This window comes from Panthera uncia, chromosome D2 (genome assembly GCF_023721935.1).
Source record: "Panthera uncia isolate 11264 chromosome D2, Puncia_PCG_1.0, whole genome shotgun sequence".
NCBI classification, from domain to species: Eukaryota; Metazoa; Chordata; class Mammalia; order Carnivora; family Felidae; genus Panthera; species Panthera uncia.
This window is the reverse complement of record NC_064818.1, coordinates 41,487,018-41,503,613: the sequence shown is the minus strand read 5'-3', so window position 1 is coordinate 41,503,613 and position 16,596 is coordinate 41,487,018. Positions and strand designations below refer to the sequence as shown.

The following is a 16,596-nucleotide window of genomic DNA, read 5'->3' as shown; positions in this document are numbered from 1 at the left end:
CCTTTTGAATATACAAATCACTGGCCAGAATTTTACTTACAGACTACCATCTTCAGTTATCACTGTATCATTAGTTAAAACAGTAACCATATTCACAAGAGGGACAAATGAAAAAGGGTGAGGCTCTGAGAACCACAATTAATACAGACCTTAGAAGGACTAAATGAACAAAGCACATTTCTTGCCTGCTAAGTGGAATATTATGAACTTTCTGATGTGCAGAGGGATAGATAACATGATTAGAGCCTTCTATAGGCCTCTGAAATGGGTAAGCAAACTTTTGTGTTTACCTGAGACAAATACGCTCAAATGCTGTGTACTTCAACCAGGACATAAAATGGAAGAGCCAAACTATTAGAAACTTCCACGTTTTAATTTTTTAAGATTTGCAAGCTTTCAATGGAACCTCCATCATAGTAGCAAATTACATGTAAAGCTATTACAGAACAGATTGTTTTTAAAAACAAATTGGCAGGTGATGGCTATGCACTTAATGTATCTTTGGTTTAGGAAGACGGGAATATCGGTTAGAGGCCAAACAATCCCCAGAATTCAAACTGCCATTCAGATTCTGCATGATTTCTTTTCTTCTTGTTAGTGGCCTTGGGATGCTTGTCTTGGCCTGGAAGTTTTGAGGCTCTGGTTGGGAGTTGCTTATTTGTTTTTGTCTAAAAGAGCCGGAAGGGGGGCGGAGCTTAGATGCTTTTGGATTTGAATTACTTGCAAGATTTGTTTGACTAGATGTTGGCTGCAGTTTTGATGAATTGCATGGTGTGATTATTGGTGACTTTTTACAAGTGGGAGTTCTACTTGAAGATGATTCAGAAACTGGAGGAGGTACCAAAGAATTTGAGATGGACGGCTTAAAAAGCGGTAAGGACTTGGGCTGGGATGTGTAGCCCTCCAGTGAAGACGGATTTCTTCCAACTCTTGTAGCCTGGTCTACTGTACTTGACTGGGGAAGTGTCTGAAGAGAAGTGGGTACAGATTGCATGTCACTAATTTGATTATTGGTCGAATGATAAGGCTCTTGAGCATTCATGGTCATGTTCAAGTCTGCTTCAGAAGGTGTAATCTTAGCCACATCCTCAGTGAACTGTGGGCTTGACGAAAAAGGCCGGTCTTCCAGACTATAGTTGTTTTCTTGTTGTAAGCCATGTGTAAAGCTTTCATCCAGATGTGCAACAACCTGATGTATGCCCTGGCTTGTGCATTCACTGTGGGCCTCGATATGTTGCGGCTTTATTAGTTTTCCCTGGGCGTGGTCTGTGGGTCTGGGAAGGCTGCTGGAAGGCTGTAGTACTTGAGGCTATTAAAAGTAAAAACAACATTAAGCAACAATTCAATTTACAAATGCCACCCAGAATTAACAGAAGTTCCAATTAGACTGTGTTGATACTTATGTTTTAATATGAGAAGTATGTGGGTTTTTTAAATTGAAAAATAAATTGCAATATTCAAGTGAATTCATGAGACACATACAAGAGTGATAATGCAAACAAAAAATGATACAGGCAGTCAACACTAAACAAGATTTGAAGTCAAACAGGGGTAAAGAAAAATCTTAAAGTATGTATTTATTATAGAAAAAAGATTCCTGTCTTGATTCATTAGTATTTAAAACTTTATATGCAAGATAGCTCGACAGAATGATTTCTATAGCACTTTGTGATTATAGTCTATACAAATCAGAGGAAACATGTAATTTTTATTACTTTTGGGAAGAGCCTACTGGTCATGTCCTATTACAGGGGAGGTTATCATCAATGCATAAACACGATACACATAGCTTTCTATTAAATGATGTAGGCTGAAAATGAAAAAAAGTTTGCCAAAGGGCTATGAAACATATTTAAAGGATCAGTTTTTACAAATAAAATAACTTTTTTTTTTAACTGCACTAATCCACGAATAAATCTACATAGTATGTCTAATTTCTCTGACAGAGCAGGGAAATCTATTTATACTGCATCATTTGTGTTTGGTCACTTTCTTCACATCCCTGACCAGTACTGGATGATGGCTGCCAGGGCCAGCAGTCAGGTAGATCACGGCAGGGTTACAGATGACTGAGAACAAAGTTCAATGACAAGTAGAGGGACGGTTGGCCAGGATGATATATGGCCAACTTTCTACTTAAAAAAGTAGTAAAACCAAGACAATGACTACCCCAAATTCATAGAGAACATGTTACATTAATCTCTTATTTTAGAATGTTTAAAACAAATAAGTCATCTCAGTTTCTGCTTCAAGCTAAATGCCCTAGACTTTAAGGTCACTGGGCATTTTCACAATAAATGACCACAGAGATGAAGACCGTCCTTCTAGAAGGAACGTACTAAAATCACCAGGTAATTACAATCAATTCAACAGACTCTCTTTGGGATTCCCTAGAAAAAAATGACCATGCCAAAGTGATCATACATTTTAAAAAGATTAGTAAAAATATAGAGGACCATATTAAGCAAACAAAAATCTACCAAAAGGGAAAAAAAGCAACCCAAGAAAGGTGCAGCATCAAATGGTTGATGGAAATGGGATGTGCCTTCCCTTTTCACTTCTTTTGACCTTCAAAAATATCAAAAGATATTTTCATCTTGAGTTAAAAATCTTAAAGCAACTTAAGACCTTTGAAAATTTAAATTTAAAAATTTTAAAATGACTTTATTGCAATATGCCTTTTGCTAGTAAGAAAAAAAGATATAACATATGAGATCAGCTCAAGGCATAAAAAAGTATGATTTCCTAAACATAAACTTGTATTTAAGATAACCAAACCTCCTGAAAAGGGGACCTGTAAACTGTAGATAATTACCCATTTGCTCTATTCTGATTATAGTAGGTTCCCTTATCCACAGGAATATATTCCAAGACCCCCAGTGGACGCCTGAAACTGCAGATAGTAACGAACCCTATATTTTCTATGATTTTCCCTAGACGTACATACCTATGATAAAGTTTAATTTGTAAGTCAGACACAATAAGAGATTAACAACAATAATAAAAGAGGACAATTATAACAATTACTTTGGTAAAAGTTATGTAGATGTGGTCTCCCTCTCAAAATACCTTATTGTACTGTGTTCACCCTTCTTCTTGTGATGTGAGATAAAATGCCTACGTAATGAAATGAAGTGAGATGAATGATATTGGGATTGTGACATAGCATTAGACTACTATCCTCTAACAATACATCAAAAAGGACAATCATCTGCTTCCAGATGGCAGCCAACAGCAGGTAACTGAACATACAGGAAGCAAAACCATGGATAAGAAGGGACTACTGTACTTTTATTACCCAACTGACTACTGCTTATCAGAGAACTAAATGGAAGTAGAGCAGGAAGATGTGCTGCTCATATTAAATGCAATAAAGCTCCATACAAAATATTAAAGAATTAGAAATAATCAGGCTTTTAAGAATAATAAAATTTTGAGTCTTCTGAGAGAAATTAGATTGAACAATTACATAAAAGGTACCTATCACTTAATTTACAGTGAATAAATTAGTGGTTTCCAAATGCCTTATAAACAGATTTGTATTTTTATTCAAAGTTCATTTTAGTGGTGTGATCTAGTTTCCCTATCCCCAAATAAATGTCTTGTTTTATTATTTATTTGAAAACTAGTTTGGAAATCAATTCTACTACCATAATAAAAAAGTCCCTCTCGAAGATGTGACTACAGCGAGGACCAAGGAAATGACTTGCTCCTAAATGTGGAAGATTGTGTAGAACTGGTTACCCACTAAACTGTCATTAACTACCTACTGCTGAGTTAAACAAGCTGCCTCTTAACCTCAAGCAAACAGAGCAGAGATGTATTCTGACACTTATTGATGGCAGCACAACTTCCCCCAAATTCTAAACACTCAGTGGTATAGCATAAAGGCAAGATGTTAACAATTCATCCTGCCCACATTCATTACTGCTTCTATGCCCTCAGACATCTTTAGAATGAATTCTAAATATTAAAAAAAATCCCATATTCTAATGGATAATAAGACTAAATAAATAGGAACATCAAAGACCATTCTTTTTTTTAATGTCCGTGATATATCATACATTGTACTAGGTATAGAAACATACGGAGCTGAATACAATGCTGTTCCTATTGTTGAGAGACCTGGTGAGGGAGATAGGTAAACGAATGATGGGGCGCCTGGGTGGCTCAGTTGGTTAAGCATCCAAGTTCAGCTCAGGTCATTATCCCAAGCCCCGTGTCGGGCTCTGTGCTGATAGCTTGGAGCCTGGAGCCTGCTTCGGTTTCTGTGTCTCCCTCTCTCTCTGCCCCTCCCTCACGCACACTCTGTCTCTCTCTCCCTCAAGAATAAATGAACATTAAAAAATAAATAAACAAATGATGAGACCATGCCTCAAGCATAACAACATAGGAGAACAAAAGAAAAAAATATGCCTGATTATAGGGGTCATAGAATCCAAGAATCACAAACATCTCAACTGAATTTTACAAAGAGTAAGAGTTTGCCAAGTAGACAAGAAGGGAAGAACATTCAGGGTGGAGCGCCAGTACATGCTAAGCACCGAAGCAAAAAAAGAACATGGTATGTTCTAGTAACTTAAAATTGTTAGACTGAATTTGGAAAGCACAGTGCTGGTGGGAAAGCCACAGGCAAGGGCCAGCTCATGAAGAAACTCATGTCAGGCTGTGGTTCCGACTTTATGCAACAGGTGATGGGAAACACTGATAAATTTTAAACAGAGGAATAGTAAGATACAATGTTTATTTTACAATGTCACTTTGGTGGAATTAGTGGGGAACATACAGAAGGATTGACTGTAAGCAGAACAGGCAGGTAGTATGCTACTGCTAATAGCCCAGGTGAGAAACTATAAGGGTCTAAAACTAATATACTGAAAGCAAAACTGGAAAAGATTTAAAGAGATTTTAAAGGTGGTCAGGTAAGCAGCTGTTTGGAAAAAAATTAAGATGAGTTCCAGGTTTCTGGCTTTGGTGATACATGATGAGGTACTACTAATCTGTATACAAAAAACAAAAACAAATGAATAAATAAAATGCCTCTGGGGAAGTTGCCCACCAGCCCATTCATTTCATAGCTTCAGCAACCCAAAACTCAGAGGGCAGCCTTCACGAAACTCCCTGTTGTCACAAATAAGTAGAGCTTTTAGTACTTCATCCTTGCAACTTACAGAATGGTTGGTTACTGAAGCTTCAAAATGTGGAACCATCCCCAGACTTAAAGGGCTAGGTGCTTCTAACTAGACTCAGCAACTTCAAGTCTTACTTTAGTTAGATACATCTAACTTGGCATACCATCCTGAGAATTCTCAGAAGCAATGGTTACAGGTATCAAGGTCAAGAGTGCCAGAGGCACTACTAGATAACTACAAGGGATTGACAGTATCTTCAATGATCGTCTTAAATGTTTAATTTGGGCTGCTTACAAAGATAACCAGAGATATGAGCTCCTTACAGGCGCGTACCATGCTTTATTTGTTGTTGTTGCAGGTGGTATCCCTAGTACTTGGCACATAGTATGGATTAAATATATACTTTCTAGATAAATTAATAAATATTAGGAAGTGATATATTCCAGAATTGCTTCTTTGGTAATAAATAATCAAAATAGTTCCCTATTAGGTCAATGATACAGCACTAATAACCAAATAAACACAAGTTTAAAAAAAAAAACTGATGAAAAAGAAATCATAGAACAGAAAAAAAATGTTTTCCCTAAATGAACATAATGGCTAATGTTTAGAAGGACAGCAGGAAGAATTACAAGTTAATAGGAACTCAGCACGTCCCATAATGACCTACCAGCTAAGCCACAAGTATTTTTTACTTGTATATTTCTGAATGAAGTACGGAAAACTGTCTTAACAAGCATTACATTATTTTCCATTTCTAATCCTAATAATTAAACATGATTATACATATAAAAACACCTAGCACAGGACCGCCTACCACATCAAAAGTGCTCAAAGAAATATCACCTATGATTATTAAAAGGTGTGAGAATGATGAATTCAAGCTATGGATCTTTTGTTAATGGGTTTTGGGGGGAAAAAGGCAAGTTTTTATAGCAGCATAATAAACTAGTTGCCATAGAATAAGAGGTTTCTAGGCTTCAAATAAATATTTTGGTAATGTCAGTTATATCTAAGTGTGTTAAATCCATAGCAGGCATATCTGATATGACACAGAAGTAAAGTTCCTTAAGTGCCTTCCTGAAGGTAAAATAGAGCTAGGAGATACAAGGCACTTTAAAGTATAGAAAGAATAGGGGCGCCTGGGTGGCTCAGTAAGTTGGGTGGCTGACTTTGGCTCAGGTCATGATCTCATGGCTTGTGAGTTTGAGCCCCATGTCGGGCTTTGTGTGACAGCTCGGAGCCTGGAGACTGTTACAGATTCTGTGTCTCCCTTGCTCTCTGCCCTTCCCCTGCTCACACTCTGTCTCTCTCTCTCAAAAATAAACAAACATTAAAAACTAAAAAAAAAAAAAAGTCTAGAAAGAATTTATATACAGCTATACAGAGGTCCTAGTACAACACAATACTGAGTCATTTAGCTTTTGGAGTCAGACTGATCTAGGTTTGAGTTTCTGCCTCCATCACTTACTATCAGTGAGATATTGGGTAAATTATCTTACTATTCTGAGATGGAATTTCATAATTTATACAATGAGGATAATAATGGATTTTACACTTCATTGAATTATTGTAAATAATAAATGATAACAAGCATACAAAGTGCTTAGTATAGTGGTTGACACATTACAAATACCTGAGAAATGCTATATTCTGGGCTATGAGAGAACAGTTTCCCTTCTTTCCAGGGATAATCAAACACTAAGTTTGCATGCATGATCTCTACTTATCACAAGACCATCAGTGGAAAGTACAGTCTTATTTTTGTAGATGAGTAAACTGAGGTTAAAAGAAATTAAGTAACACTGAAATTCACACATTTTAGCAAATGCCCAAGCCAGAATTTGAACCGAGGAAATTTAAAATGTAGCACTAAAACTGTATTATTCTGTTATTTGTGTAATTCCAATGAGTTCACAAACTTTCAGAATATGTGGTATAGCCAGAAGATTATTTAAAAAGTAGACAGAAGTTTATTTTAAAAACTTTATAGGCAAATTCAATACCGACATTCAGATACTAACTTTCCTGGGTAATGCCCTACTTTCTTTCTTAACTGATCTATCCTACACAGGAGACGTCTCAGACACCAAACTCAAGCCACACTATGTAGCAGTATTTTTGGAAAAAAGTGGTTGCAAGTGACCTACTGGTGGAAATAAACTGAATAAAAGGAAAGGCAAATTAGCATTCATCACAGAGAAAAACTTCACCTTCACTGTTTCATACCACTTCAAAGATTTCTAGCATTAGCATAAGAAAAAATACTCCTATCAGTTTCTGTAAACATTTTGTGCTAGAGTTACCAACGATAAGATGGCAGCTAGAAACATCAAGTCCTGACTGAGAAAAATATGTCCAGGTGTTATAAGGTAGAAAGCAGGAAGTGTTCTAAAGTGTAACAATGCATAGCAGACACAGGAATTACCTAAAATTATTTTCTTGTTACATACAAGTTTATTATTACTAAATACATTTTAAAGAATAAAAGGAAGATGGAAATGGACCCATCTGTAACATGCCTGTATTTTCATGCAGGCTCTGACATGCATCATGCAAACTGGAAAAAACAAAAACAAAAGAGTGACTATGAGGAAGGTGGTAGGAAAAAATCTGAAATTGTACTGTACCACGCTTTGTCAGAGAAGTAATGGACTAACTTCTCAACTCCTTGCCAATGGCATAATGGGAGAGCAGAGACAAGAAAAAGACAGGACAATGGTGTCAGAGACCACACATAACACCAAGGAATTGCCATGACTGGGTATAGCAGCCAACAGTATTCGCTTTGCTTTTGTTGTGTTTTCCTAGGCAGTATTATTTTACTTAGTATATTTGTATAAAATAAAAACATTTTTAATAAATTTATACTTTCTTGCTAAAGAGGTTTGCAAGTTAATGTAAATATTCATAACCACATAACAATATTATGTAAAACTTCTCACACTTAAAAGGAATCATTTGAAGAATCTTACCAGTTAAAATACAGATAGAATTTTGATACAACTTAATATTCATACTCCGTACATCTAAAATGGTTCAGCCACATGTATCCCTTACAAAGCAAGTAGAAATTATTTCTTTAATAGTTTCAGAGTCTTGCACATTGTAAACTAAATACAATTCAATATTAGTTTTTTACTTTTATTACTGTTGCTACATTAAAGACCAATTCAAGTATAATCTAATCTTCATGTCTTAAATGTGATGTTCTAAATTAATAAGCAAGGTCTCCACACATCACTATAAAGATGGAAGACATGACCGGATTCCTAGCCTAACATAACTAGATTCAAAGAATTCTGTTCTATAATTCACATGAAACTTTCGAAAGTTTCTTGGGAACCAGGAATGCTCTTATTCATAACTCTAGATCTCATAATGGTGCCTCTAGATCTCAGAGAATTTAGAGTAGATAAGTGATTAATAAATAGAAATTATATATAAACAAATTCTGAGATAAGGAGTTCCATAGCTTTTGTAAGTTGATCAGTGAACTTCTTTAAAAACTATTAAACTGATTATTGACTTAAGTAAGCATTTACTACACAGGCACAATCAATTTGAGATGCTTAATTTTCATGGGTCTTTATCTCTAAGACACAGAACCTATTAGCATTTACCTCTGGGATTCAGAGTTCAGAAAATAAAACTAAACATCATAATAGTACAAGTCCATTGGTGTGACCAGTAAGCATGGTATATTTATCCAGAGTAAGATACTGCAGGCATTATGATACAACAAATATGACTAACAAAACAATCCCACAATCTACAGAGCAGGTTGTTTTAAAAAGCTTATACAGAAAACAGCAATTGCTGGGTTTCTTCATATGGGAAAGTTCCCAGAGAAACTAGTTTATGGGACAGCCTCCTGGACCATGAGTTTGATGCACATTTCTAGTCAGTTAACCAAAGACTAATCTAAACAGCACTTGAAAATAAATAAACAGCACTTGAAATTAGCTGCAAAAAAGGACAGAGTGCCATATTCTATTTGTTCAGTTTTTACTGAGTTACTCTAGTTACCAATTCACTGAAAAATATTTTATTTTTATGAAAAGTCACTCCCAGAGCTAATTTCTCATTAAAGCACTGAAGCTAACGCTGCACTTACATATAAAATTGATGACAGTCACATGGTAGAGCCAGATTAAGCCATGTTAACGTATACTCTATGAACACGTTTAGCAATTCAACAATATACATCAAGTGTTTCTACAAAGTGCACACACCCTTTGTTTAAGTAACACCCTTCCAGTAATCTACCTAAGAGAGATGATGATATTGATCTATACACAAGAATAAACTGCACTGTAAGAATATATTTCATAGGGAAAATTGGAAACAACATCAGTGCTCAATATTAATTAAAATGATTAGTCATTAATTAAATTAATATTAATGAAAATTATAGTATATCCACATAATGTATTATCATGTATCCATTAAAATGATGTTTTCAAGAAATATTTACTATATGAAGAATGTTCATGTAATGATGCTATGTGAAAAAAAGCAAAACCAAAAATTGGGAGGAAAATGAGAATATTATATATTCTAAGAGCAAGCACTATTTCATACAACTTTTATCTGAATTTTAAATACACACACGTGTGTTGGGTTGTAAATACATAATTTCATTTAGTAAATATATACTGGGTTGTTGATATAAAATGAATTTGTAAGTGTCATTTGTCAAAAAGGTTTGTGAAATATCCTCTGAGGGTTATAAAAGGAAGAAGAGGAGGAGGATATAAGACAATGTAATCATCATTATTAATGTTATTCTGGGCAGAATACAGTTAGTTATTATACTATAAATTTAGAAATCAGGCAATACTAACACTACATCAAGAAACTGCTGAGCTATGAAGACACATGTATATAAACTTACGTTATTTTTGTTATTTAAAATCAAATTTTGCCTCATCTAAGTTACTGCACGTGGAAGGTTAGGTCGATAAGATTTGTAAATTCTTTCAAGCAAGATATTACAGAGCTAATTCAACAGTCTTTTTAGGCATGACAATAAATAGACATTATTTCAAAACATACTTCTTGAAAAGCCAAGTATTCCTAAAAGTATATGCTCTGGCAAGAAGTGCTACTTGAGATTACCATTAAGGCTTTTTACTCGCTAAAAGCAATTTTTTTAATTAAATTTTCCTACTATGAGGTGGGTTATTTATCATTTTAATTTTACACAATTGGCAATTAAAAAGACTAAACCAGTATTAGTTAAAATATTTGGACAAAAGCTGAATGAAGTTAAGACAATAAGAAGACCCCTTCTATGTCTAAGTGTAGATATCTTCTACTAACCCAGAGAAAAATTTAATTTGAAATTGGAAGAGAAGCATCATCCAGTTGAGATTAGTAATATACTCAAGAAAAGAAATATGTCAAAATTTCCTGAGAAAGAAAAAATATATATATATATGTGTGTGTGTATACACACACACACACACACACACACACACACACACACATATATACACACCAGGATTTTCTTAGACTTATCCTTAAATTCAGCAAGAACATCCTTGGCCAATGCAGCTCTCTGGAGTCACCAGAGGTAAACATTCCCTGTAAACATTAATTATTTCACTCTCCACATATCCAGAACAGGTTATCTCATTATGCTGGAAGGTCTACTATTCTTAATTAAAAACAAAAAGAAAACCAGATTGTCCTTCCTGAGACTAACAGCCAAGCTTGCCTTGCTTCTGCGTTTAGAAAAAAAGGCAGTTTACTTATATTGATGCTCAAGAGGGCCTTGGAAAGAACTTACTAATGAAAGAGATTATAATAAAGGAGAACTCTCTCAACTATCTACCATCACTTACAGAATTAGTCTCTTCAAAATTCAGCCCTAGGAATCATATACTGACTGACACAGAGACAAACATTATTTCAATAAATGTAAGTTTAGTGAAGGAAAGGGGAGATCTATTCCAAAACCTGATAAAAACCACTGTATTCCATACCCTTCTCCTTTTCTATATTAAAAAAAGAATTTAATATTCTAAAATTTCTAAAAAAATTTAAAATTCTGTATTTTATCATTTATAATTTACATAATTCTGTATTTCATATTCTACAGAAATTCTATACTTTAAAGACATTTAAAATATTCTTAAAATTTTAAATTAATAATATTTTAATAAGCTGCTTTAGTTTTCAGAGGAAATCCAAAACAGTGTAGTAGTTTAGAACATATTTTTCCTCTAAAGGAACCTTCCCAGCTCAGTAAGAAATATCGAAAAGCCATGAACAAGTCCTCTAATTATTACTTTCCACAAATAGGGTCTTACAAGTCTCAATGATCAAGTTTCAGGGCTAGTTCTCTCAGCTATGTAAGCTGTGAGAACTTACCCAAGAAAAAACTCCAATATTGGTGTATTATCCTCTAGGTGGCTAACCAAAACTTTCTTCTTACTAATTTGAAGATGCAGAGAAAGAAGGTTTGATCTAGAAAAGGCAGAATGACAGAATTTTGATAGTGTTGATAGACAGTGCTGCTTCATAGTCAGAAAATAAAAGGTAGCTTTTGACCCAAGAGGAAAGGAAGAAGCATTTGAAAACGGAGGACTAATAAATGACTCAACAGAGGGACAAGAAAATTCTAAAGCTATACAAGTAAGAAACTAGTGAAATGAGTGTTTCTGAGAAACATGTTTTGAAAACAAATGTAAACCTCTGTTTGCAATACAGAATAATTAATCTTAAATTTCAATTCCATATTATAGCTAGTTGAAGGGAAGGAGAATGAGGGAGAAAAATGGTGGGAGGAAAGGAGAAGAACTACAAGGGGTTAAATTCAAGGCAGAAATGTTAATCTGAGGTAAATCTGTCAAACCATGCAATTTACTGGCTGCAGGCCTAAAAATATATTATCATGTTATAGTTGCCCTTTGAAATTCAGATTCGTTTACTAGCATTTTAATGTAATTTCTTATGTGCTAGTGGTATCAAAATAGAGGAGAGAGGAAAGGAAAGTACTTAAAGAGAAGAAAAAAGGAGGGCTACAGAGGTGGTGGGAGATGGAAAAGGAGGAAGATGAGGAGGAGGAAAAATCCCTTTTCTTGGTGCTTCAATTAAACAAATTAACTTGGTAATAAATAATTTGATATAAAAGCCTATTTTTCTACCCTATTTTTCTTTATGCTCATTTTAATTTTTATTTATTTATTTTTTAAGTATGCTCCACGCCAGCACGGAGCCCAAGGCAGGGCTGGAACTCACAACCCTGGGACCAAGAACGAGATCAAGAGTTGCACACTCAACCCACTGAGCCACCCACAAGTTCCAATCCTATTTTTCTTTAAAACAGAAAGCACAGGGGCGCCTGGGTGGTTCAGTCAGTTAAGCTTCCGACTTCGGCTCAGGTCATGATCTCACGGTTCATGGGTTCGAGCCCACATCGGGCTCTGTGCTGACAGCTCAGATCCTGGACCCTGCTTCAGATAATGTGTCTCCCTCTGTCTCTGCCCTTCCCCTGTTCACGCTCTGTCTCTCGAAAGTAAATAAATGTAAAAAAAAATTAAAAAGAAATAAGTAAAATAAAACAGAAAACACAGAAGGGAGGGCGATGTTAATAGCCAAAAAATAAGCTTCAAACTTTGCCTCAAATTCATGCTGATACCTCATAATTTTCCAAATTCCCATAAATGAATTTTTATTTGAATAAATCCCATTTCCTAATTTTAACTGCTTAAAATTTCTCCCTTTTGGACCTTTCATACTTCGCATGGATAAAGATAATTTATGAAAAAATTGATGTGAATCAAAAATCAGGGCAAATCCATGGAGAAGGCATAAAAGTGACTGACAATATTATTATCTCTTTTTCATTAATATTAGCTTTTTTTGGGTGACTTTTCAAAAAAGATAAAATATAACCAACTTACCAGGTGTACTTAAGTACATAATATAACATAAACACTGTTTAGGAAAGCAGATTTAATGTAAACAAAAATTTTCTTAAGTCAATTACTAAATCATTAGAAATGTTAGTAAATCATGCATATTCAAAAGCCATTTTCTTCTGTACTGTAAAGCAATTGGATGAATTATAAAACCATATTAGTTGTTAAAAAATACCCTTGAAGAATGATTAAAAAGACTTCTTTTAGATGACAGTGAAATGCAATCAAAGTTTTTTGATTAGGAAATATTTAAAGAAATGTGCAATGGTCTAGTAAGCCTGCTCCCTCAATAGTATGCATCTGGCCATATCACTGTAGGAACTGTGTACTTTTTTTTTTTTAACATAACTAGATTAAAAAAATTGTTATTCATATATCTCAAGGTCACTAAAAAAGAAAATACATTAAAGGCAGATGCATGTCAGCAGGTCTAGGGTCACTGGCAATAGGTTTAAACAGTATTAGAATGAAATTAACTTCAGGTAGTTTTCCTAAGGCTCTAAGTAGATGTCTATTCACATGCAGTCAAAGGAAGAGTTAATTAAGAGAAGAGAGCCCAGGGAGTGCTGATTTAGCACATGCCTGCAGGTCACTCTGGACAGGAGAGAGGGTGCTGGGGAAGGGATAGGTCATGCAGAAGGGCAATACCATGAAGGGGAAGCCAGAGCAGGATAGGAGTGAGAGACACAGACTCACTCTGTCTGCGGTGCGGCGGAACAGTCCGTGGGATCCCCTGGAAGGAGCCCTGCCAAGGAGAGAAGGAGGGAGCAGAATACCCACCCTGTGCAGAGAGAGATGGGGTGGGGAGGTATAATAAAAAAGGGAACCGAAAAATAGAGAAACCAAAGTCATACTTTAAAAAAAAAAAATAACAATAGTGTTAATAAGAAGACAGATTTCATTTTTTTAAATATAGGTAGTTCAAATGATTAAAATACATCATAATCGAAAATTAGGTATTTTTCATATATTAAAAAATTATTTTCCCCTAATATTTATAGTTAACACATAAGAAATAAAAAATATATATTCTTCCTGGTATACATTACATTTATCATTATAGCTTTTTTTACAACAGCAGATTCCAGTCTTTTGCAAAATTTGAAAGCATTTAAAAGGGGAGATACACTTTTAAGTATTAAACACAGAAATTGCATCAATTATATAAATCAGGCAGCAAAAAAAACTATCATACAAAAAATGTTTACTTCTTTTTAAATCATAGGTTTTCAGAAGATTAACAGGTAAAATAAATAACACTGGTTGAAGATAGCAGAACCAACACAGCATTAAAAAGACTGAGAATGTTTTGAGAGTGAGTACTGTCAAGAATGTGACATACAGGCCACAGGTTAAACATGCATGCTTTTTTTTTTTTAATTTATTTTTTCAAATTTACATTCCAGTTAGTTATCATATAGTGCAACAATGATTTCAGGAGAGGATTCCTTAAAGCCCCTTACCCATTTAGCCCATCCCCCCCTCCCACAACCCCTCCAGCAACCCTCTGTTCTCCATATTTAAGAGTCTCTTCTGTTTTGTCCCCCTCCCTGTTTTTATATTATTTTTGCTCCCCTTCCCTTATGTTCATCTGTTTTCCATCTTAAAGTCCTCATATAAGTGAAGTCATATGATATTTGTCTTTCTCTGACTAATTTCACTTAGCATAATACCCTCTAGTTCCATCCACATAGTTACAAATGGCAAGATTTCATTCTTTTTGATTGCCTAGTAATACTCCATTGTATATATATATACCATATCTTCTTTATCCATTCATCCATCGATGGACATTTGGGCTCTTTCCATACTTTGGCTATTGTTGATAGTGCTGCTATAAACATGGGGGGGGGGCATGTGTCCCTTTGAAACAGCATACCTGTATTCCTTGGATAAATACCTAGTAGTGCAATTGCTGGGTTGTAGGATAGTTCTATTTTTAATCTTTTCAGGAACCTCCATACTGTTTTCTAGAGTGCAGGCATGCTTTTTAAAATGAATAATTTATGGCTTCTTAGATTTACTTAATAACAGATTATCAGAATTGGAATACACCTGCAATGGCATTTACTTCAGTCTCCTCACTTGGGTCATCAAGCAAGAAAAAATTTATTCAATGTCCCACAAATAGGACAAAATTGGGTCTCAGGTCTGTTCCTGGCCTCCTCACCAACTGAAATACATCCACAAATAAAACTATTAAAACACTAACAAATCATCAAGGAAAATGAGCTGTAAATCATTATACCCAGTTCAATTTGCAAAAGAAAGTATGCATAATTTTTAGACCAATTAATTGGACAGAGAAATAATTTATTAGAAGATTACTAACATAGTTTATTGGTGTTTACAGTTTTCATAAACACTAGTCCAAATAAATTTTTTCCCACTTGTTTATCAATATTTCTTGGCTCAGTTCAATATAATCAGGTATTCCTTTAAATTTAAGAGTAATCGTAGCTACACTGATCATATAAAACAAAAACAAAATGATCCACTTTCTATGTTAATGAAGAGGAAAAACAGCTCCAAGGAACCACATGGAATTAATGATCTTTAGAATATCCTAGTTAAATAAGATCCTACCTTTTGAAATTATCTTTTCTCCACTAACTTGGCCATAGATGTTTGCAAAAATAGCTTACAAACTATTTAACAGGGTGATGATCCCCAGTGCTCTCCAAAAATATTACCTGATACAATTCTATTTTGCTGTTTCAGAAATGTTTTGGTTCAAAACCTTTACACAAAACAAGTCCTCAACCAAGAAGGGACATGCACTTTTCCTATGAGTATCACCAAGGCCAGCCACTGCTCTGGGTAAAGACACTTTCAGATAGGGATTTTGTACATAAGCTAAACTAGCAGTCAGGGATTCCTTTTCAAAGAAATAAATTCTCTCTGGGGTTCTGTGAATATAGTACTAACTGGGAGCCAGGGGAACTGTGTTTTTCTTTGGATCTTCCATAAGTCCTGCAACCTTGAAAAAGTCACTGATTTTTCTGAGCCTCAGTTTCATCATTTGTAAGATGAAAGACTGGAATGTGCTATAGAATGAATTATTTGTGTTCCCCCAAAATTTGATGTTGAGATGTATTTCCCCAGTGTGACGGTATTTGGAGGTAGGGACTTTGGGAGGTGATTAAGGCATGGGGGTGGAACCCTCATGAATGGAATTAGTGCCCTTATTAAAAAAAACAACAGCAGCAGCAACAACAACACAGAATGCTCCCTAGTCCCATCTACCATGAGAAGACATGATGAGATGACTGTCTATTATGAAGGCCCTCACCAGAAACTGAATCTGCCAGTGTCTTTGATCCTCGGCCTCTCAGCCCCCAAATCCATGGGAGATGGATTTCTATTGTTTATAAGCCACCCAATCTATGGTATTCTGTTATAGCTTCCCAAGCAGACTAAGACAGAATAGTTTATCTCTAAGAAACTTCTCACTTTTAGTTCTTATCAGTTACTCACATACCTGTCCTAATCCCTACTCCAGTCATTTTTATCCTTTAATTGTATAATTCTAC

At 35.0% G+C, this 16,596-nt stretch overlaps 1 protein-coding gene across 7 annotated transcripts in view; it reads right to left on the bottom strand.

Moving 5' to 3' along the window:
- Nucleotides 1–354: 354 nt before the first annotated feature.
- The window catches only part of CCSER2 (coiled-coil serine rich protein 2), a 188,823-nt gene continuing 172,581 nt past the window's right edge, over nucleotides 355–16,596 (bottom strand). For 6 of the 7 annotated variants that reach the window (XM_049645324.1, XM_049645331.1, XM_049645329.1 and 3 more), the window contains one exon: nucleotides 355–1,309. In XM_049645324.1, coding sequence (XP_049501281.1) covers nucleotides 491–1,309 — 819 coding nt within the window. In that variant the 3' untranslated portion in view covers nucleotides 355–490. Of the gene's footprint in view, nucleotides 1,310–13,759; nucleotides 13,845–16,596 lie in introns of all 7 variants that reach the window. The other variant, XM_049645326.1, reaches the window with a different exon arrangement.